We start from the raw sequence: 22,778 nt of genomic DNA on the forward strand, positions 1-22,778 counted from the left end.
AGTAGTGGAAGAGAAGACATCTCGATCTGCTAATTTAAGTTACTTTCGTGTTTTTGCCATGTGTTGCAAAGATTTTTCTAAAAAAGAACAAAAACTGGTGATAAGCAGACACATCATCATAAAGACCGTGTTGATAGGTAAAGCGTCATTTGAAATCAAAATATGAAAATCAGCACATTCTCAATTAGAACCTTAAGCGTAACGCATTTCAACCGCATCTATGTATTGAACACAGCGCTGTTTATTTACGGCCCACACTCTGGCGGTTTAGCCCCTACTACAGAAACATGCTTTTGTCCCGGTTCCAAACCTCTCCTTCATTCCGGTTTTGGAACGGGACAATGAAGCCGGAAAAAAGCCCGGACCTTTTAGTCCCGGGTGAAATAATCGGGATTAAAGGCCATGTGTAATGTAAAAAATATTCTGCGCAACCCAAAAACTCGAACCTGAGATATCTTGCCTCGTGTGTAGTTTCTTTAGCACCCCACCTACACACCACATGTGACTTTAGAATGAATGCATTCGTGTTAAACTAACACGCAAAGGACCCTTTAGTCACGGTTGGTATTATCACCCGGGACAAAAAGGGGGTCATTTTGTCCCAGTTGGTGTTACCATCCGAGATTAAATGTCCAGAGCTTTTGTCCCGATTGGAGCCACCAACCGGGACAAAAGGGGGTCTTTTTGTCCCGGTTGGTGCCTCCAACCGGAACCAAAGGCCCCTGTCTCCTCCGCCTGTCCGGCTAGCCGTTGGACCCGAGACAAAAACTATTTTTGATCTCGGATCCAAAACAGCCGGGACAAATGGATTGGATCAAATACCTCTGTTCTGTTCTGTAGTGACCGGTGCCCCTGATCCGCCCGGCGTCCATTAACCGACCAATCTCATGCCGTGTACCGGGACTACCAGAGGCGGCCTCTGGCCCTATAAATCGAGGGTTTACCTATAATTGGAAGTGAAAAGAACGAGATCTAGAAAGAATTCTACTAGCTGAACGAGGCTGTGAAAGAATCTCTGTCTGGCCACAAGCTGCCGCAAATAAAAGTCGGCAACTTGCCTCTACCATGCCGTCGTGCCTCCCGCACCCCCTCGCGTGGCACAAGAAGAGCACAGTGTTTCCAGTGGCGATGAAATGTGGATAATCTTCAGCTGCGCAGGTAAAATTAAGAGCCTATTTTGCGCAGGTAAAACTAGGGGTCTATTTGCTAGGACTTCGGCTCCTGTATAAACAGCTTCAGTTTCAACTTTTCTGATGGAGCGGTTTCTCTGGTAAAACTGAAACTGTTTTGGAAAACGTTTGACAAAATAATTTCATCTATTTGGATTGGAGATGTCAAATATCCAATATATCTTTAGTATTTTTTTTTATTTCCCTCCCATTCTTTTTCATTTTATCCTTTGACCCAACCACCGCCCGTGCTTCCTCCCGATTCCACCGGCACCTCCTCCAAGCATGGCCCGCGCCTCCTCCTCCCGACGGTGGCGGCTCGCACCTCCTCTCTCCTCCCGACGAAGGCGGCGCGCGCCTCCTCTCTCCTCTCGGTGGCGGCAGCCCGCACCTCTTCCCCCTCCTCCCGACAGCGGCAACCTGCGCCTCCTCCTCCGATCCAGTCCTCATCCCAACAGCGGCCCGCGCCTCCTCCTCCTTCCTCCTCCACATGCTGGCGGCGGCCCGCGCCTCCTGCTCCTTCTGACGATGTCTCTGTTTCGTGTGGGGGTAAAGTGGGATGAACAGATGTGGAGCTGTTTGGAGCCTCGTTTTCGTGGCTCCGCCCCGATGTGGAAGCCGCAACCGGCTCCAGGTGGGGCTCCTGGTCCGGAGCTGATAGAAAATCCATTGTTAGGTAGGGATCCGGGTGATGCCGTTGCCGGAGCTGTTCTTGGAGCCCAACCACACAATGGCAGGTTGACGTCAGTAGTATCTCTGGAAACCCTGCCGTTGGTTTGGTCGGTCGGCCAGCTGCATACTACCCTCACTGCTTTTTTTTTTGAGCAGTACTACCCTCACTGCTGACAACCAAAGTCCCACGCATGGAGTAGTAGTAGTAGTAGATCATACGGTTGCATCAACCAAAACCAACCGTTGGACCAGACCCAGGTGACGAGGTCGGAGCAGGGCAAGCAACCACATCTGAACGACTGAACCCCAACCCCAGCGGTCTGGAGTTTGTTTTCCCAAATCCTTGTGACCCCAACGTGACAGTCGCTGTCGCGTACCACACGATCGATAATCATCACGCGTAATATTTGAACGGAAACGCCGCTGTCGTCACGAGAAGAAGAGTGTGCGCGTAACGAACCCGCAGGCCGGAGCCAGAATGAGCTCGTGCACGGTCAGCCGGTCGGCGACATCGACGTCGCCTTTATGCCCCGATCTCTGCGTCGCATCCGCAGGCTTTGGCTAAGGCCCTGTTTAGTCTTTACATTACATGTAAACGCAAAAAAACCATAAATGCATTAAAGTAAAAAGGAATTTTGTTAATTTGAATTACTAAATGAAGTCTATTTATAAAACTTTTTGCATGGATGGACTGTAAATCGCGAGACGATTCTAATGAGTCTACTTAATTCATGATTTGCAACAGTGGTGATACAGTAACCATCCGCTAAATATTAATTAATCATGGATTAATTAGCATCATTAGATTCGTCTCGCGATTTACAACCCATCTATGCAAAAAGTTTTGCAAATAGACTTCATTTAGTACTTCAAATGACCAAGATTCCTTTGCAAAATTATTTTGCAAAATGAACTAAACAGGCCCTAACTTAGCCGTGTTTGGTTGCAAAAACCAAAATTCAAAAAAAAAATTTGGCACCTGCATAGAGACTTAAATCTAGACGAAATAAAAAACACATTGCGACTACTGTCTGTAAATGACGAGACGAATCTAATGAACCTAATTAGACTATAATTAGATGCTAAATTGCTACAGTAAATAATCTCTAATGACAAATTAATTAGGCTCATTAGATTCGTCTCGCGATTTACAGACGAATTTTGTTATTATTTTTGTGATTAGTTTATATTTAGCACTTCAAATATAGAAAAATTTCTTTTCAAAAATGAAAAATTTTACGGGAGGAAACCAAACACGGGTCGGTCTTCCACCGGAACGGACGGCGACAACGAGTGCCATCAATTCGAGACACCGATGTGTGCTCGCACGAGCGAGGGAAAAACAAGGGTCGGATGATCCGTGCATGCAGAGCGGAGCTTGTTACGATTGCTATCGTTTTGGTAATGGAAAGCAACACGTTATCTGTGTGTCATGCATCGACCACTGATGGAACAAGAAGATTGCCCATGAAAATGATGGTGTCAGAGAAGCAAAAGAAGGTTCAGTACAGGTTTACTTTACATGTTTCTTGGTAAACTGAACAGCTCTCTAGAATATAGTAGTACTGAAAAAACATGAAAAAGTTTTAAAATAAATAAAGAATAGTAGTAGAACAGTTGGCTGGCCACCAACACGATCTGCCTCGACCAAATAATCTGCAGCACCCGATCCTGAATTATTGGAAACTCTCTCTTTTTTTTTTACTCTCCCCTTTTGTTTCACCCCTTTTAGTTTGTAGTAGTAGTACTACATGCCCGGATCCAAATCTAGCTTAGATCTTGCCAATTGCAAAATTTCCCCATCTCCCTCATCATCAGAATGGTAAATTGCGGAAGGAAGAGACTTGAATGCTCTCACCAGACCTCTTTAATTTACTTACTGTCTTGTACGCTTATCTACAACATTCAATGCTCGGTGTCTCCTCGGCAGCACGGATCTTGGCGCACGGGACCTCCGGATCCTCTACGCGCAGGGCGCCGTGGCCGGCCTTGCCGCCACGTCGGCGCCGCGGAGCTCGTCGATGACCGGGGCCAGGTCGCGCGGGTGCACCTCCATCCGGAGCCCGTGCTTCATGAACAGCGTGAGCGACATCTTCTGCTCCACGCGGTGGCCCGGCGCGACGGCCAGGCGGTGGCGGAGGAGCACGCTGCCGGCGATGTTCTTCATCTGCAGGTACGCCAGGTCCTTGCCCAGGCAGATCCTCGGCCCGGCGTTGAACGCCACGAATCGGTACGAGTCGTGCGGCTCGAACCGAGCGCCGTCGGCGGACAGCCACCGCTCGGGGCGGAACTCGAGGCAGTCCTCCCCCCACACCGTCTTCATGCGCCCCGCCGAGTAGATGGAGTAGGTCACCGACGACCCCGCCGGGACGAACGTGCCGTCCGGGAGGTAGTCGTCGGCGACGACGTGCTTGGAGTCCTCCGGGACGGACGGGTACAGGCGCAGGGTCTCCGAGAGCGCCGCCTTGAGGTAGACGAGGCGGTCGAGCTCCTCGAAGGTGAAGGGCGAGGCCAGCCACAATGCCGGGGCGTGGGAGCCGCGGGACACGGCGAGCGCGGCGCAGAGCTCGCGCACGATCTTGCGCTCCACGTCGGGGTGCGTGGACACGAGCCAGAAGAACCAGGAGAGCGCCACGGAGGAGGTGTCGCGGCCGGCGAGGATGAAGTTGAGCGCCACGTGCTGCAGCGACTCGTCCGAGTAGGAGCCCTTGCGCATGAACCGGGAGAGCAGGTCGTCGTGCGCCGCGGCGCACCTGCCGTTGCCCGGCGCGAGCTCGAGCTTGCGCGCCTTGATGACGGCGGCGAGGTACGCGTCCACGTGGGCGACGCTGCGGGCCAGCGTGGTCTCCATGCCGAGGCCCAGCCACTTCTTGCACCGCCACAGGCACTCCGGGAAGATGAAGCGGTTGAGCGTCGCCTCCGTGGCGCGGTCGAAGGCCGAGGCGAAGGCGTTCTCCGGCAGGCCCGGCGCGAGCGTCTCGGGGTCCTTGCCGAACGCCAGGCCGCAGATGTTGTCGAAGGTGAGGCGGAGGAGGAGGTCCTGGAGGTCGACGTGCGTCCTCTCGCTGGCGGCCTCCTCCAGGATGGGCAGCAGCCTGAGGTGGATGGAGCGCGACACCCAGCGGGACATGGCCGTCCGGAGCGTGCGCGTGGTGAACTCCAGCGCGGCGGTCTTCCGCTGCGCGACCCACGTCTCGCCGTCGGAGTTGAAGATGCCGTCGCCGAGCAGGTCCCGGAAGACGGCGTGCCAGAAGGGGCCCTTGGGGTAGTTGTCGAAGCGCGCCTTGAGGACGTGCTCCAGGTTGCGCGGGTCGCACGTGACGGTGACCAGCCCGCCGCGGCGCGCCACCCCGGGCACCGCGAAGATGCAGGTCTGGTACGTGCCGCCCGTGCGGCGGAGGTTGCCGGCGATCCACTCGTGCATGTCCTCGGCGTGCTGCACCAGCCCCGGCAGGCTGCCGAGCACCGGCCACACCCGCGGCCCGCTGAGCCCCCGCGACAGCCGCCAGAACCACGCCAGGTAAATGGCGGCGGCCGCCGCCACCACCGCCCACGTCCCCACCTCCATTGCCGGCCGGCCGGCGATCGAGCAGCTAGATGCTAAGGTACACACGTATGCACACAGCAGCAGCAAGATCAACTGATCCGATCCGATCCAAGATCAAGCTGGCTGGGCTGTGCTAGCTAGTGTAATGCGGTAATAAGTGACTCCACATGGAGCAACTGAGGAAGCAATGCAATGCAATGCTGCTGCAATGGGAGGTGACGGGATGGCAGAGCGCAGCAGGGGAAGACGGAGGTTTTATAGAACCGGTCAGGATCAGAGCTTGCACAGTTGCGAAGGATGGCTATTAATTGTTGGCCAGTATGTACGTCGGTCGTCTTACCACTACCATACACCATACAGTACTTCCTACTTCTGCAGTCCTTTTTTAACTGTCGTCGTTGATGTGCATATCATAAATTTGACTTAATTTATAGAAAATATGTGTAATATTTGTAGCTTCAAATAAATTTATTAAAAAAATAAATTTAAAGAGCTTTCTAATGATACTAATTATGTACCATAAATATTAATATTTTTTTAATATATAGTTAGTTAAAGTTGTTTTTAAGGACGAAGAGAGAAGTAGCTGCAAAGCCCTCGTACACTCAAGTCCTAGTGTCCTACAGCAACACGGCAACACCCAGCTTGAAAAAAAAACTGGCGTACCTGACGCGGTAGCTGCGTGCACGTACGTGTACAGACCTACTCGCCACGACGCGTGCGTACGCACGTACAATCACATTTACACGCCGCCCATCAGGTCTTTGACGTTCTGTGATTGTTACCGTGATGGACGATCAGCTGACTAGCGGAGCGAAAACAAGAAGGCCTGGCGACCGGCCAGCAGGGTTTTACTTACCGACGGGTCCGGCCAAACCGGTGCGCTCCGGTACCGGTATACCGGTTCGGTTTGGCCGGAAACCGGTCGGTACCGGTGGAAGTTAAATTTGAATTTAAATTTCGCAGTTCAAACGGTTCGTACCGGTATACCGGTCGGTTTGACCGATTTATCGGCTTCAATTTTTTTTCTTTTTTTTTTAAATTCAAATGCCCGTAAAGTATACTAAATGAATGTTTGTATAACATGTTTTAGTCTAAATGAACCCTCCAATCTTTTTTTACTACTTTTACATTATATTTGTATATTTCTGTATGCACGTTTTTTTGTTTAACTTCAAATCCCCGCAAACTATACTAAATGAACGAATTTTTGAGAAAATTTGACACCATTAGATTCGTCGCACCTTGAAGTATTTTTAAAATTTTTTTGAGAATTTTTTATTTTTTTGAATTTAAATTTGAATTTGGACCAGTTTAGTACCGATCCAAACCGGAATCGGACCGTTTCCCACCGGTTTGGTTTGGTGAACCCTGCCGGCCGGTGGATGCTGGAACGGAGAGGCTAGTGGCAGGCGGCGCGGCCGAATGGGGGCGGTCGCCCATAAATTGCCGCCGGGGGGCGTTAGGTGGCCGCGCGCGCCGAGTTTACTCGCCCACAGCTGGCTGCGCGCGCGCCACGGGCCAGCAATCCGCCGCGACGTCGCGCCACGCCACCTACCCGCGCGAAGGCCATTGAATGCCCGGGCGGGGAGGCATTGAAGCCGGAGGCGCAGCTACTAGCTGGAGCCGGCTTGGGTTTGGCTTCTTGTCCGAATGGGTCGTCGACCGATCGAGGACGGGGAGGTGGTGGAGAGTGGACACAGTGCACTGGAGAGTGGAGTTATCTGTGGATCGAGCGCGCGCGATGCGGATGCAGTAATGCTACTGGTGAACGGTGCACGGCGGCTGCGGCTACGGCTCCGGCTGCGGCCCGGCTTTCTCCTTCTTGTGCGGGGGGAGAGGGACGGACGGGCGATGAGGTAGCGGAAGTGCGGAACAGAAGCATGTGGCGTGCCACCGGGACGGGCTGGACGAGGACGAGACCTGGGGGCCGGGGCATAAATAGACGGCGTGCCCCGGTGGGGAGGACAAACAAACGGAGGGTTGGGTTCGCGGGTGGAGCTCACAAAAAAGGTTTGGTGTCGTTGGGCGAGCGGTCACGAACGTCGACGTGACCACTGATCTAGTAGCCCTGACGACCTCCGGAGGAAATTGCTGCCGCGCGCCGCATTCCACGTCTTCGATCAACAGATTGACGAGGTTTATGCCAGCCGATCACGCCAACTAGTTAGCATGTTTAACTACCATGATGTTTGTTGAGGCTACCTAACCTCGATACGGTGATGGTTGGACTAGATGGCCAACCAGACCCGGAGTCCGGGGAGACACGCCTGTAAGGTGGCACGTTCCACCGTATACGTACGCAGCACCACTGTCTCAGAGTTCCTATGGGTTTAGAAATTCATTTACCTTGTGTTCCTTTGATATACTATATTATTAAATGCGCTGACATGCTAATATTTTTTTTGAAAGCATCCAAGAGCACTGAGGAGTCATGTAAGAATTTTAGGCGCCTACGCTGACCGGACTCAGCGTAGACGAGACTGCCTGAGAAGTCACAGAACGCGTCATACCGAGACTTACGCACACCACCTCACACACGCACACACACCAGCACACACGCACACCACCTCAGTACCCGTTGAGGCACGTGGGTTGCGATTCCCAGGAATCGAACCCGCGCCCGGCTGCACGCTCACCTGGCGAGCGAACCAACTAAGCTACGCTCAGTCCTCATGCTAATATTTTTATGATGTGGCAAAGAATTTCATCCTTATGTGTACTGTTTCCAAATGCAACACCTATTGCAACTTCAATTCATTAATCTATATCCGCCTTCTCCTTCTCCAGTTCGATCTTGAGTTTTTTTTTTATATCAGTTTGATCTTGAGTTAATTGGCTCTTCCGTAGCGGCAAGGTGACCTAACTAGTCTATCCATAAACTGCATATGTGAGTAATAGATGTAGATTTTTCAACGGTTGCTTTAGCACGTGTTTGGTTCCGGGACTATGTGGGATGGATTGAACCTATCCCAAATTTTTGGATCATGTTGATCCGATTTGGTGTTTAGTTAAAGGATTGGTTTGGTACGTGGCGGCGCCAAGCAGATGGCACGAAGCTAGCTCCAGTAGGAGAAAGAAGAGGGAGGGGAGAGAAAAGAAGAAGGCGAGCTAAGAGCAAAGCTAATATTTTCGCCCGCGCGGGTGACATGGCACATAGTGGTGGCAGACCCTACTATCATTTAATGCAGCGCAGTCAGCTCATCCAATCCCAGCCGTGGCAGCGCCTCTCGGTCATCCTTCGCCAGCTGCATGCGGGCGAGTTGGGAGACACCCGTTTCGCTCTCTTTCTCCATTTCTCTCCCTTCCACGTCATATTCCGCCAACTACTCGTCCGTTATAATACCTGTTCTAAGAGAATGATATGGGTCCCCCAAAAAGTCCTGCTTTGCTTTCTTGGGTCTTGATTTTTGTTGCACTGCTGCCAAGTGCTGAGAAGCAAGAGCAGTTAGCACTGGTTCGGTGCGATCGATTGGCTTACCGTCGTTTGTGACTCTGCATTGGGTGTTGCTGGCATGGTGTTGCGACTTGGGACGGTGCCGGGCTGCCAGCGACCCAGGCACCGTTCGGTGACAAAGCGCGCCATGCATCGAAGGAGTTGCCGACTTGCCGCCTTGCCGGGGCTGAAGATTCTTCCACTGGTGACCCAGCTAGAGTGCTAGACGCATTTGCTATCCGGCGCGAACTTTTTCGAAATACGGAGGCCTTTGTGTATCACGTAGTACTCTATATACTATACAGCGTAGAGAGTGAGAGCTGAGAGCGCTCGGTGTGTCTCCACACGACACGTGTCCCCACAGAAAAAGTAGCCCGACGCCGTTCCTCCAATCAGCCCCACGCAAGCTACGCACGTCGCCGCAGGAGTTGGCCTCGCCGGAGGATGGACCAAGGGAGGAGACGCATGGCCTCGCCGGCCCGCAACTGCTCCCCGCCCCCGCTCAGCTGCCGCGCCAGCCCGAGCTCGAGCCGGCCATGGACGCCATCTCCACCTGGCACGAGCTCCGCTCCGGACGAACCCGCCGGTGCTGGAGGCCACCGCACAAGGTGTGGCGAGGAGGCGGCGGGAGCAGACCGGTGAGCGCGGTGGAGGGGAGCTCAAAGAGGAGGAGGCTGCGAGGAGGCGGCAGCGTTCGGCGAGCTCGGAGCGCCACAATGGACCGGATACGGCCGCCGCTGCCAGAGTTCGAGCCGGAGCTCATGCGCGCCGCTCCGCCGCCAGATCCACGCCAAAGAGGGAGGGAGTGGGGGCGAGCGCCGCCGTTCGCAACATATCCGTGCCGGGGAGGGCCGAGCTCTAGGCCGCCGGAGGGAGGGAGGAGAGGCGCGCCGGGACGGAGGGAGGAGGCGAGAGGAGGATGGCCGCGCGCACGCTGCCGGAGATGAGCCGTGCCGCCGGCCCTCCAACTCATCGGGGCCACTGCCCGGCCGTGCCGCTGCGGCTTGGCCGTGAGGAGTCCGCATCTGTGCGTGCAGAGGCCGGGAGGCGGAGCGATGCGTGCGGCGCGAGGCGGTGCGTGCGGCGTGGGGGAGGGTGACGAGTGGGTGAGGGTCTGCCTAGGGTTTCAGGATAATGGCTCATGGGCTTTCCTTACGTGGGCTGCTGTTGGGCCTCATTAAACCCACTGCCGCGGCACCTGGCTGGCGCGGCGCAGCGCAGGGTCCGCCTTGTATTATATATCTTGGCTGAGACGTAACTCGGTTGCTGCTTGCTGCCCAGCCTTTAAACTTTTCGTCGGTTGAGCTAGAGAAAATTCCAGTTGGTGGTGACGGATGGACCGGGGTGTGTTTAGTTGTTGAAAAAGTTTGGGTTTTGGTACTATAACATATTTCGTTGTTTTTTGACAAATAATATTTAATTATGAAGTAATTAGGTTTAAAATATTCATCTCGTGCTATCAGTTAGACTGTGTAATTAGTTATTTTTTCAACTGCATTTAATGCTCCATGTATGTGTCCGAAGATTCGATGTGACGGGTACTGTAGGAAATTTTTCACCAACTAAACAGGGCCTCTGAGATACTATGGCAGATGCTCTTGCAAAATTCTGTAATAACGCTGTAAAAGTTAGGGACTCTGATTTCGTCCATAACTGATTTCGTCATGCCAAAGTTACACATGTAAATTAGGATCGATGGGGGCGAGCGAGACCCTTTTCCGGTTTCTTTCTGCACATTCTTGCCTCTTCTACAACTCCCACCTTTTCGTCAAAAAGCTAAAAGATCAGCGTGAGCACATTCTTGGTCCAAGATATGCATCCGCACTCGCGGGCCGGGCTGCCATTATGCTTTCCCTCCCTCCGAATCGATTCCGGAGTAGGAGTGAGCCAGAAGGATTCCAATTCCAAAACCACAGCTCCATCCAAAGCGCCCAAACTCCTCTGAAAAACCCAAGCGATGAGCTGCCGAGCTCGCTCGCTGCTGCCCCACGGCCAGCGTACGCCGCGTGGTTTCGAACCGCGCCGGCTACTCCAGCCACGGCTAGCCTGTCATGACCCTTGTAGAACGCTCCTCTCGCCACTCAAAGTATCGCGGCAGCTCCCTATATTTATAGCGGCACCGATGCAAACCTTCCTGAGGAATCGCTACGAGCAGCCACGACGACGTGTAGAGCCGCGCGCCCTCCCTCGAACGAGCACGGAAAGGTCTAGTGGGTTGTGATTTGTGAAGCTTGGTGCGCTGCAGGGTCGAGATGGCGGAGCCGAGGCGCACGCGGCCGTCGACGTCCCGGTGCGCGGCGGCGACGTGCCTGGCACTGCTGGTCGTGGTGGTGGTCGTCGTCCTCCTCTGGCTCTTCCTCCACCCGTCCAAGCTCTACATCTCCGTCGACCACGCCGCCACGACGGGGTTCAACTTCACGGCCGCCGGCGGGCTCGCGGGCGCCTTCGACCTCACCCTGCGCTCCTTCAACCCGAACGAGCGCGCCAGCGTGACCTACCGCTGGCTCGACGTCGGGGTGTGGTACAACGGCACGTACCTCGCGGGGGGCCACGCGCCGGGGTTCGCCCAGCCGCCGGAGGACGACACGCGGGTCGACGTCGCGGCGCGGGCGGCGCCGGACGCCTGGACGCTGCCGCGGGACGTCCAGGAGGGCATCAAGAGGGAGCGCACCGCCGGGAAGCTGACGGTGGACGTGCACGTCGTCGCCAAGGTGCGGTTCCGGTACGGCGTCGTGAGGACGCGCAAGTACACCGTGCGCGCCAGCTGCCCGGCGGTGACCATTGTCTTCGCGTCGCCGACCTCCTTCCACCGGGTCCCCTGCAACGTGCACATCTGAGCTGCGCTACCCTGCGCGACATGCATGCTTCGAGAATTGGGCTTGTGTGTGGATTGACTGATTTGATCGCTCGTCGCTCCCTTCTTTCGTGTTATGATTACCTTGGTTTGTTGTATATTTCTTTCTTCACTTGTATTCTTTGCTGTAAATTGTTTTTCGTGGATTTGGGTAAAGAGCTGTTGAAAATGTAATATTGAAGTAAATAGTATTGATATTTATCACTTTTCATAAATTCATAGATTTTGCTGAGAATGTTATAGAACAGCTTATTTTCGTAGAGGAATTTTCATTTGGGCCCTGGAAGTATTAGAAAACTCGGCCCGGCGTGGTCCATTTACTTTCATTTGAGTGGGCTCGTAACTTGGCCCATCCCTAAGTTTGTTAACATACAGGCCCAGTCTAGATTTGCTATTCTTTTATAAACGAGCTCTCAAAGTTTTCAACACCAAACGCGATAATGGCACTGATGACAGAATCTCTAACATAAATAAAGCGCAAGTCGTATGGAAGAAATGGGGCAGGGCGAGTGTTTCGCCTGTCGTTCCAATAAAAAAACACAAGTTGAAGGAATTAGTCCAAGACTACTAGTAGATGGCAGCATAGATGAGATCGGGTCTAAACAAAAATCTTGCAAATAACATGGCATGACGCCCAAGTGCCTAACATGTCGAGAAGGCATTGGATCGTGTCAAAAGAGAGAGCGTTTCGTAGAGAATCCTCAGCCAGTCACCCTCATGGCAAAGCATCTCCAACACGCACCTAATGGCTCTTAAAATACCCGAGCCAAACCAACCACCGTCTGATTCCCATCCAACAGCTGAGGTCTGACTCTTTAGTCAGGATCCGACGGCAGCCGATCCCTCGCGGAATCAGGCTTCGCGGTCAACAGCAGTGGGCCCGGTTGCACAGTCACACGCAGTACAACCAACCAAGCAACAAGATCCCCATATCCTCTCCTCCCCTCTGCAAGGCTCCAAGAAGCAAGAACCACCCTATCCTCTCCTCCCTCTGCTTCCCCTGTTCTCCGGCCGGCCATGGCCATGTCCATGGCGATGTCCAAGGCCCTCGCGGCGCGTCATGCGACTCATTTGCAGCACCGCCTCGTGGCGTCAAGCTCCCAGGCGGCGCCGCGGCTGCCACCTCTCCCGCGCCGGCCGAGCCTCGCCCTCGCGGTGACAGTTGCCTCGCCCCCGCGCCCGCGGCGACTCCTACCGGCGAGCCCCAGGTCCTCGTCGAGTGAGTCGGACCTTTCCCCCACGCCGCAGTCGGAACGCACCATGACGGCATGGGACCTAGCCAGTCTCTGGGTCGGGCTCGTCGTCGGCGTGCCGTCCTACTACCTCGCGGGCAGCCTCGTCGACCTCGGCATGTCCGCGCTCCAGGGCGTCGCCACCGTGGCATTCGCAAACCTCGTCGTCCTCGGCACGCTCGTGCTCACGGCAGCGCCGGCGGTCACGCACGGACTGCCGTTCCCGGTGCTCGCGCGCGCCGCCTTCGGCGTCCGCGGCGCGCACGTCCCGGCCGTCATCCGCGCGCTCGTCGGCTGCGGGTGGTTCGGGATCGAGTCCTGGATTGGGGGACGCGCCATCTTCCTGCTCCTGCCGTCCCGGCTCAAGTCGTACCAGCCGCTGCTCGCACCGGTGCCCGGACTCGGCGCGGCGCCGCTCGAGTTCGCGTGCTTCCTCGCCTTCTGGGCCGCGCAGCTCGGCATCATCATGCACGGCATGGAGGGCATCCGCAAGCTGGAGAAGTTCTCGGCGCCGGTGCTCATCGTGCTCACATCGGCGCTGCTGGCCTGGGCCTACACTTCAGCCGGTGGCTTCGGGCGCATCCTCTCGCTGCCGCCGAGGCTCACAGGCGCAGAGTTCTGGAAGGTCTTCTTCCCGTCGCTTACCGCGAACATCAGCTTCTGGGCGACGGTGGCCATCAACATACCGGACTTCGCGCGGTACGCGCGGAGCCAGGCGGATCAGGTGCTCGGCCAAGTCGGGCTGCCGGTGTTCATGGGCATGTTCACCTTCGCCGGGCTCGCCATCACCTCCGCCACCGAGGCCATCTTCGGCCACGTCATCTCCGACCCGATCGAGCTCCTCGGCCGCATCGGCGGGCCGGCGACGACGTTCCTTGCCATCTTCGGCATCGGCCTCGCGACCGTCACGACCAACATTGCCGCCAACGTCGTCGCGCCGGCGAACGCGCTGGTCAGCATGAGCCCGCGGAGGTTCACGTTCGCCAAGGGGGCGCTCGTCACCGCGCTGCTCGGCATCGCGTTCCAGCCGTGGCGGTTGCTCAGCTCCAGCGAGAGCTTCGTGTACACATGGCTGCTCGGCTACTCGGCGCTCATGGGTCCCATCGGAGGGGTCATCCTCGCCGACCACTACATTGTGCGGCGAACCGCTCTGGACGTCGACGCGCTCTACTCGGAGGACAGCGGCGGCCCTTACTACTTCCAGAGTGGCTTCAACGTCGCGGCCATGGCGGCAATGGCAGCCGGAGTTGCGCCTATCGTGCCGGGATTTCTGCACAAGGTTGGGGTGCTACCGGGTGTCTCGAAGACATTTGTCACGGCGTACAACAATGCCTGGTTCGTGAGCTTTTTCGTCGCCGGCGCCGTCTACAGCCTGCTCTGCGGCCGGAGAGGGGTACAGCCGTACAGGGGAAACAACACCTCAATTGATACTAGGCTGAACTTGTAAAAAAAATAGCAGGATACAGTTAAAGTGCCGAATTGGTGTTTTTCAGGTAAATCGTAGATCTGTCAAACTTGCATCAGTAAATACATGTAAATTTTTGGTGATAAATGCCCTTATATGCTGACCAAAATAGCATTTTACTAGGTTCCACCTGAAATAATGTTGTGGTTGATGTCAAATCGGACATCAATTTGGTTTGAAATTTTCAATTCCCAATCCTCGTCAAGGCAGATTTACAAAAAAAAAAAAAACCATTACCCGAACTCGCATCTTATCAGGCGTTCAGAGTTCAGAGAAGTACTATCAGAATTCAGAAGCTGTAGCTATGAGAATTTTCACCCACAACTGTGTTTTAAGATTTCTCATTTTCCATGGCTGTTCATGTTGTGGAACATTAATCACAGAAATATGAACTTATTCCTGCCTCCCAATCCCACCTGCAAAACCCAGTGAACCTCCAAAACAACCGCTAAAATGGACCCCCGAAAAACAAAAGGAAGGTCCGAGAAACTTCCCACTTCTCCAGGGAACATGGCCCATGCCCATGGCAACGTGCAAGGATTTCACTCCTCGCCATGCGACTCGGTATCCATTAATCACATTAATGTTTGGATAAATGCATGACGTATTAAAAATAAATTTTTTTTCACAGATTGCCTGTAAATAGCGAGATGAATCTTTTGAGCCTAATTAGTTCATGATTAGACAATAAAGTGCTACAATAAGTATGAGCTAATGATGAATTAATTAGTTTTAATAAATTCATCTCGTAGTTTACAGACGAGTTATGTAATTAGTTTTATAATTAATTTATATTTAATATTTCAAAAATTTTATAGAAAATATCTAATCAAGGCTGCATTTGCAGCACGACCTCGTGGCGTCAAGTTCACTAGTGGCGCCACGACTGCCACTCTCCCGCGTAATGACAGCGCGAGCGACTACTTAGTCACGAGACGAACGAAGCGAGAGGGCATTCATGCACGAACTAATAACTCGAGTACTCTGAATCTGTCCTCGTTGCTTCCTCCGATTCCCAACACTGTTCCTGTTTGGATACTCTAACTGGGTTAGAAGTTAGAGTTGGTTTCTAACTTAGAATTAATCTTGGACTAACTCTAATCAAAGTTGTGTTTGGATGAAGAGTTAGTTAGATTAAATACACTTTTCCAATCATTTAATCTCTCTCCAGCAGGATTTGGTGTGGCCAGCTTTGTGTGCCCTCCTCCCTGGCTCCTCCCTCCCTCCCGCGCCGCCCCATCTCTCTCCCAAAGTCCCCTCTCTCCCCTCCGCCTCTCTCACGCCGGAGCAGGGCGCTCGCCGCCGTGCTCGTCGTGGCGTTCGGCGGCGCCCTCCTCGTCCTCGCCGCGGTCACTGACGCCTCGCTGACCTGCTCAAGTGCGGCGCCGTGTCCGAACCCGACTTGACGGGCCGCGCCTGTCGTCGTCTTCGTCCGCGCCGGAGACCTCGAAGACGGCAGCCGCATCGGGGCAGAAGAGCCAGTCGTGGAGGTCCCACGTGATGCGGCCGCGGCCGCGCGGGAGGTCCAGCCTCTCGCTGCCGCGGAACTTCCACCGGAGGTGGCGCACCTGAGGGGCCTTCTCGCCGTCGATGGCGACCCACATGGCGGAGTCCTCCACGGCGAGGGACACCTCGTGCGCCTCGCCCGCAATGTCGACGGTCGTCGCGTAGGCCTCGCCGGGGCCGTCGGCGACAACGGTGTTCTGCCGGCGGGAGAGGAGCCCCGCAAGGGGAACCGCTTGGACCCGCGCCGGCGCCACGGGAGCCACGGTCGAAGAGCGAACCGCGCGGGCGCCGCGTCGTCGCCGTTGCTGTCGCGGTGGGGCCCTCGGCGGCCGGGGCTAGAGGAGAGGCCAGCGGGGACGGCGCCGAGGCGCTATGCGGCTTCGCGGCGGCGCGGGGAGGAGGGGCTGCTTCGAGGGCGCGGCGAGGAGGACTGGCTTGGAGGTCGCGGAGAGGAGGCAGGCTGGCGATGGAGGGTCGTCGGGGGTGGCCTGCTCGGGCCGCTGGTCGAACGAGGAATGGGACGCCGGTCGGGGGTCTGCGCTGCGCAGATCCGACGGCCCTTCTCGCCGGCGAGGGGCCTCCGGCCGGCGACGCCGGCGAACGGGGGCGGGCGGAGGGGTGGCCCGCTCGGGGCGCAGAACGGACGGGGGCCGCTGGGGGGGGGGACTGCGCGGCGCAGATCTGGCAGCAAACGAGGGCGGTGGAGGGCATCGGGGGGGGGGGGGGGGGGGGGGTTGGGGGTGCGCCAGCAAACAGTGGCAGCGGAGGGCGTCGGGGGTTGGGGGGGGGCGTGGCGGCGAAAGCCGGGGAGATCTATTCATCGCGCGCGCGATTTCTGAGCATCACGTCACAGAAGCGGCGGCGGAGGTGGAGGCGGCGCGAGCGGTGGAGGAGGAGGCGGGAGCGGCGGATGCGGAGGCGGCCGGAGCGGTCGTGGAGGGCGGCGGGAGCGGCGCCAGAGCCGGGAGGTCGGGGAGCAGCGGCGCGAGCGGTTGTGGAGGGTGGCGGGAGCGGCGCCAGAGCCGGGGAAGCAGAGGAGCGGCGGCGGAGGTGGATGCGGCGGGAGCGACGACGGAGGCGGGAGCGGCGGAGGGCGGCGGGAGCAGTGGTGGAGCAGCGCCGGAGCCGGAGAAGGCACGGGAGGTGGGGGAGGAGCACTTCTGCGATGGGAGCCGCAAAAATCACGGATGCGATGAATAGAAACCCCCGCGAAAGCCCCCTCCTGTCGCGAGGGGGGTCGGGAGGGGAGGGAAGGGTCCGAGTGCCCTGGCCACAATTGGATCCAGTGAGAGAAAAGTGAGAGAGAGAAAATGTGGGGCGCACCACTCTAACCCAAACAAGCAGCTCTTAGGGGATAGTTTTTTTTTGAGTGGGTTAGATGCATCTAACTAGCTCTAACCCACTCTATTTGAAAATTTTTGAGTTAGAGTGGCTCAAACAAGCCAACTCTAACTCTAACCATGAATCCAAACATGGACCACTCCCCCTCCATCTCTCCTTCGATCTCTTCTACCCGCTGATAACAAATTGATATCAGACTACGTTTGTTCTTCAGGTGTTTCTCGATTCAATCAACATTCCATTGATTGGCCTGCTAGCGGATCCGGTCGGGCTCTCCTGATTTGTGCGAATTGTGTGAATCGTGGATCCTCTAATTCCCTTTCAAGTGTGGGGGATTCGGGGGGATTCATCGATACGGATCATCTTTCCCATCATATCATGACCACTTCACCCGTTACCAACGCCGCCAAGGAGCCATGAATCCTGAACCAAACTCATCCTCGACGAGCAGACAAGCGCTTCAACGACCTCGAATCTCGGTTGAAGATCCGCATCACGGAGCAGGACGACAAATGGGAGCGCCGATTTAGCGACCTGTCCATCGCTCAGGAGGCGCGCGTTGCCTACGTGGAGCGTGTAGCTGCGTCCCCGGAGGATTGGCGGCCGGGCATCGACGCCACAGTCGACGACATTCCCTTGGAGGTTGGGAAGCTGAACAAGCACTAGGAACCTGCGGTGCGCGTGCGTTTTCCTCCACTCCTTCCGACTTCCACCCTGGCGGCCAAGCACCCACCATCTCAGAGCAACACCGACAGGCCCAATGGCCACCGCATCGACAATTTCTACCGGGAGGGTGGGTATGGATCGATCACGACCATACTTCATCCCCCGATCAAGGGTGCACATATGATTCCCCTCCCCCTCCCTCTTCTCCCAGACCGTGTTCTATTCTCGCTTCCAGTTTTGGTTTGCGTGGTGGTACTGTTGGGAATGCTAGGTTGGGAAAGTTGCCTAAGATTAACTTCCATATTTTTGATGGTGACAATCCTAAACTCTGGTTCAATAGAAGTAAGGATTATTTCAAGTTGTGTCAAGTGGATCCTTCTATGTGGATCAAAGTGTCTACCATGCACGTCACCGATTCAGCCGCTCGATGGCTGCAATTGGTTGAGAAGCAAGTGAAAAGTTGTGGGTGGGATGAGTTCTCTCAGTTGGTGTTGATCCGCTTTGGTCGTGAGTCGTGACTAACATGAGCTTCTTGTGCGCCAACTGCTCCACATGTGGCAAACTGGGGGTGTCGCTGATTATGTTGAGTGTTTTACTGGTTTGGTAGATCAGTTAGCTGCTTATGAGAGTCATCCAGATCCATTGCACTATACTATGCGTTTCATAGATGGTTTGCGTGATGTCAAAGCTACCGTTCTTATTCGGTGGCCCTCCGATCTAGATACTGCCTATGTTCTTGCTCAGTTGCAGGAGGTCACACCGCCCCAGAGACGCAGAAAATTCAAGAGGAATGAATTTTCTTATTCTCACAAGCAAGATGCTCCATTACCGCAAACTTTGCCGCTACCTCCACGGGTTGACAAGCCTGCTGCAGATGACAAGAGAACAATAGATACTGGTAGTTCTCGTTCAGTTGTTGATAGATGGTGAGCTTTGAAGGCTTCCCGTCGCGCGCACAGGATTTGGCCATGATTGTGCAGAGAAATGGTCAAGGGACCATAAATGTGCTGATAAGATAAAGTTGAATGCACTGGTTGAGGTTTTTCAGCAGGATGATCAAGATACTTCATCTGTCCAAGATGTTCATTCTCCACACTCATAATAAGTTATATGTGGCACTTTGTTTCCTTGCACCATCCATTTACTGCATCTACTGTGGCTAAGTTATTCATTAACAATTAACAATATCTATAAGTTGCATGTGATGCTGATTGCAATCGTCTCTGATAGAGACATGGTGTTTGCTAGTCATTTTTGGAAGGAAATGTTAGACTGGCTGGTGTGCAGTTACAAATGTCCACAAGCTATCACCCACAGTCTGATGGACAAAATGAAAGACTCAACCAGATAATGGAAATATTTTTGCGATGCTTTATGAATGCATGTCCTTCCAAATGGAGTCAGTGGCTTGCTTTGGCCAAATTCTGGTACAATTCTTGCAACTAGTCACAACCATTATCAACCTGGTTGCAATATAAAGCAGTCACGCTCACGACGAACTTGATCAAACAACACTTGTGCCGTGCTAAGCTCCGAATGAAGAAGCAGGCTGATCTTAAATGTTTTGAATGACAGTTCGAGGTGGGTGATCAGGTGTTTGTCAAGTTGCCGATTTATGTGCAATCTTCTCTTGCAGCTAAATCCTTTCATTCTATCTTCTGTGTTGCTATATCGGCATGCTCACCCCAATGGATTAATGAGGTTGTTTCAGGTTATCAACATGATGAGTCAGCTCTGTCCATGATGGCCAAGCTTTCCATTGATCCCAATGCTGTCCCTCATTTTACTTTGCAAAATGGCCTTCTCAGATAAAAAATAGAAGAAATATGGAGTGATGGAGGCAAGCAAACGCGGGACACGGCGAGCGCCGGAGCTATCAGAGCGGCTTCCATTTCGTCGGTCAAAACATTGGCAGGGCACCCCCTAATTTGAACTTCGTATTACCCCCTACTATTTACAAATAACACCTAAATCAGATCGCGATCCATAATCGCGACCCAATTATTTTCATTTAACCCCATGGTCATGGTTCGCTCCGCCTCCACCCGTCCGCCGCCGCCGTCCTCCATGCCGGAATCATGAAACCCTGCCTCGCTCACCAATTCCTAGCTTCATCGTCCACTAATCTCACCACCAGCAGCCTGCGGAGGTTCAGATTTGCATGGAGCGCAGGGCGCTTGTCACCGGCTCACCGCGCTGCTCGGCGTATCACATTCTAGCCATGGCGGTTGCTCAGCTCCAGCAAGGAGCCTGTTCGGCTAAGCTAAACACCAGCCAGCGCTGGCTGGAGCCTAGAGTGCAGATACTGTAGGGACACTATAGCAACACTGTGCGAAAAACGGTAGCCCAGCCAGCCAAGGCTGGCTACCAGCCAACCGAACGGCGCCAAGAGCTTCGTCTACACCTGTTTGGTCGGCTACTCGGCGCCCATGGGTCCCATTGGAGGGGTCATCCTCGCCAACCACTACATTGTGCGGTGAACGCTGTGGACGTTGACGTGTTGTCTTCGGAGGACAGCGGCATCACTTACCACTTGTGCTCTAGACTAAGAGGGGAAGGGGGTGAATTAGACAATTTAAAATCCTTAATCTAAGGCTCCAACTAATTTGCACAAAATATAAACTAGATCATGCTATCTAGATGTGCAACTACGGTTCAACTAGTGTGAAACTCCCATCCAAAAAGAGTTATGCAACCTATAGCCAATCCTATCAAGATACTACTCTATGAAGGTAAAGGCACATAAGTTGCAAGAAATAAATACGGAAGCTTAAAGAGGGATGAGAGGAAGCAAACTCTCGACGCGATGAGTTATCCCGTGGTTCGGATTGCCACAAAGGCGCCCCTACATCCATGTTGTTGAAGCACCCACGAAGAGTATTGCTTAACGGCAATCAAGTCTCTCACGTGAACACAATCACGGTCACATTGATCCCAATTTTCACTAAGGGAGCTTGCCCATGAAGGAAGGGGTCTCCGTCCCCCGCACAAGGTTGTCGACGCTGCTCCACACCAAGCCGGAGGGTCGTTGACGTGCCGGCGAGCCACCAATGCTCCAAGGGGCCGGCGCACCGAGATACAAGAGTTTGGTTAACTCAAGAACCAGTACACAAGGATCTCAACCTTGCTCACACACTCTCTCAAGAGCTAACTTAGCACTACTACTCTTAAATGTGTGCTAAGGACTAATGATGTGATCACTAAGCACTTGGGTGGTTTGGAGAACTTCTTCTATGTGTCTAGGACTTCACTTGGACTCCAGCAAACTCAAAATGGCCGGGGAAAGGCATATATATAGCCCACACACTTGAAGTAGCCATTTGTAGCTGTTGGAGACTTTTCTGCGTAACTGACGGTTTAACTGGTGCATGGGCGTCGGTTTAACCGGTCACTAATAGCTTGAAACTAACCGTTAGCCCTCTCTGACAAGCTCTGCAACTAAAAAAAGATACTATCGGTTTAACCGGTGATAGCATCTGTTTAACCGGTGCTAAAAGATCTTCACGGCCCTTTAAACATACTCTCTAATCATTAGCAACACGAATGCACCGATGCTTTTTTCCTTAGCGTCGGTTTAACCGGTCACTCACAGGAATCAACTTCAAGGTGCTTCGTATTTTGGCCATAACTTTTTACTCCGAATTCAGATTTCGATGATCTTGTACTCTATGGAAAGCTTGTGAAATTCTCTACAAGATTTTCCAGAAGCCCATGTCATTTGATCAAATTTGAGCATCAGTTTGAGCATCGGTTTAACCGGTGCTACAGCGTCGGTTCAACCGGTGCCTCATAGAGATAAGCTTTCGTATTTTGATAATAACTTTTGACTCGGAACTCCGTTTTTGATGATCTTGGACTCTATGGAAAGCTTATGAAATGCTCTATAAGAATATCTAGAAGTCCATCTTATTTGATCAACTTTTGAGCATCGATTTAACCGGTCTTAGGGCGTTGGTTAAACCGGCGCCACTGTTTTCTGCAGAACTCGTCCAATTCAGTGTTTCTTTGAATTCTTCCTTCGTGTTTTGCTTTACTTGGGATTTTTACTTCATCTTTGGAACCTAAAACAATGTGCTTGATAAAACAATTAGTCCCATTGATTGTGTTGTCAATCGATCACCAAAATCACTCGAAATGGCCTAATTGGGGCCATGTTCGTTACACACTTCCAGAGTGGCTTCAACGTCGTGGCTTTGGTGGCCATGGCAGCCGGAGTTGCACCTATCATGCTTGGATTTCTGCTGATGGTTGCGGTCTTAGGCTGTCTGCACCGGCGTCCGCTATCCCTCCCTCCAGGATGGGATAGTGGAAAAAGCGCTGCACCAGCGTCCATAACCTGCCACCACCGCCAGTCGTCCCTACCACCCCCACCCCCCTCTTCTAAGGACGCTGGTGGCCACAGGACCCCGGCAACCCCCAACCCGAAGGCCCCGAACTCCGGCAGTCGCCGGCTCAACGAGGAAGACAAACAGTAGCGCCCTTCCGCGACGCGCGCAAGACTATTCGTGCGCGATAAATAGATTCTCCGTCTAGAAGGAGCGATTCATAATTGTGGTCTATGAAGACAATGGTTACGGGATAGAACATAGGAGTGGATATTTGTCTATACAAATTTGAAAGCATCATGTAACTAAAAAATCGCCATATCAAATTTACAGAAGCAACGAAGGGACAACAAGTCAACAACAATCGGAAGGCACCTCATAGGACCAAATATGCATGGAAGATATATATGGGTTTGCTTATATCATGTAGTTGTGTTGGGACAATATGTTGGCAAGTAGAATCTTCTTGTTTTTAGGTAGTCACCAGGACAAGGCATATACATATAGATGGTACAGCTAGCAACATCGAGAAGGATACAAAAAGTAACGAATTGGCATGGCAGAC

At 53.6% G+C, this 22,778-nt stretch overlaps 3 protein-coding genes across 3 annotated transcripts; 2 read left to right on the forward strand and 1 right to left on the reverse strand.

The window, feature by feature from the left end:
• Window positions 1-3,302: 3,302 nt before the first annotated feature.
• On the reverse strand, window positions 3,303-5,636 carry LOC120656741 (cytochrome P450 86A2-like). Its single transcript, XM_039934922.1, has one exon. It carries the CDS (start codon window positions 5,407-5,409, stop codon window positions 3,805-3,807), a length of 1,605 nt encoding a protein of 534 aa, XP_039790856.1. The 5' UTR covers window positions 5,410-5,636; the 3' UTR covers window positions 3,303-3,804.
• Window positions 5,637-10,819: 5,183 nt separating this feature from the next.
• Window positions 10,820-11,893, forward strand: LOC120654191 (NDR1/HIN1-like protein 13). The gene has a single exon (XM_039931733.1). It carries the CDS (start codon window positions 11,077-11,079, stop codon window positions 11,659-11,661), a length of 585 nt encoding a protein of 194 aa, XP_039787667.1. The 5' UTR covers window positions 10,820-11,076; the 3' UTR covers window positions 11,662-11,893.
• A 724-nt stretch (window positions 11,894-12,617) lies between these two features.
• Window positions 12,618-14,497, forward strand: LOC120656742 (purine-uracil permease NCS1-like). Its single transcript, XM_039934923.1, has one exon. The coding sequence runs from the start codon at window positions 12,696-12,698 to the stop codon at window positions 14,355-14,357; it is 1,662 nt and encodes a 553-aa protein (XP_039790857.1). The 5' UTR covers window positions 12,618-12,695; the 3' UTR covers window positions 14,358-14,497.
• Window positions 14,498-22,778: the final 8,281 nt, after the last annotated feature.

This window comes from Panicum virgatum, chromosome 1N (assembly GCF_016808335.1).
Source record: "Panicum virgatum strain AP13 chromosome 1N, P.virgatum_v5, whole genome shotgun sequence".
In the NCBI taxonomy this organism is placed as follows: Eukaryota; Viridiplantae; Streptophyta; class Magnoliopsida; order Poales; family Poaceae; genus Panicum; species Panicum virgatum.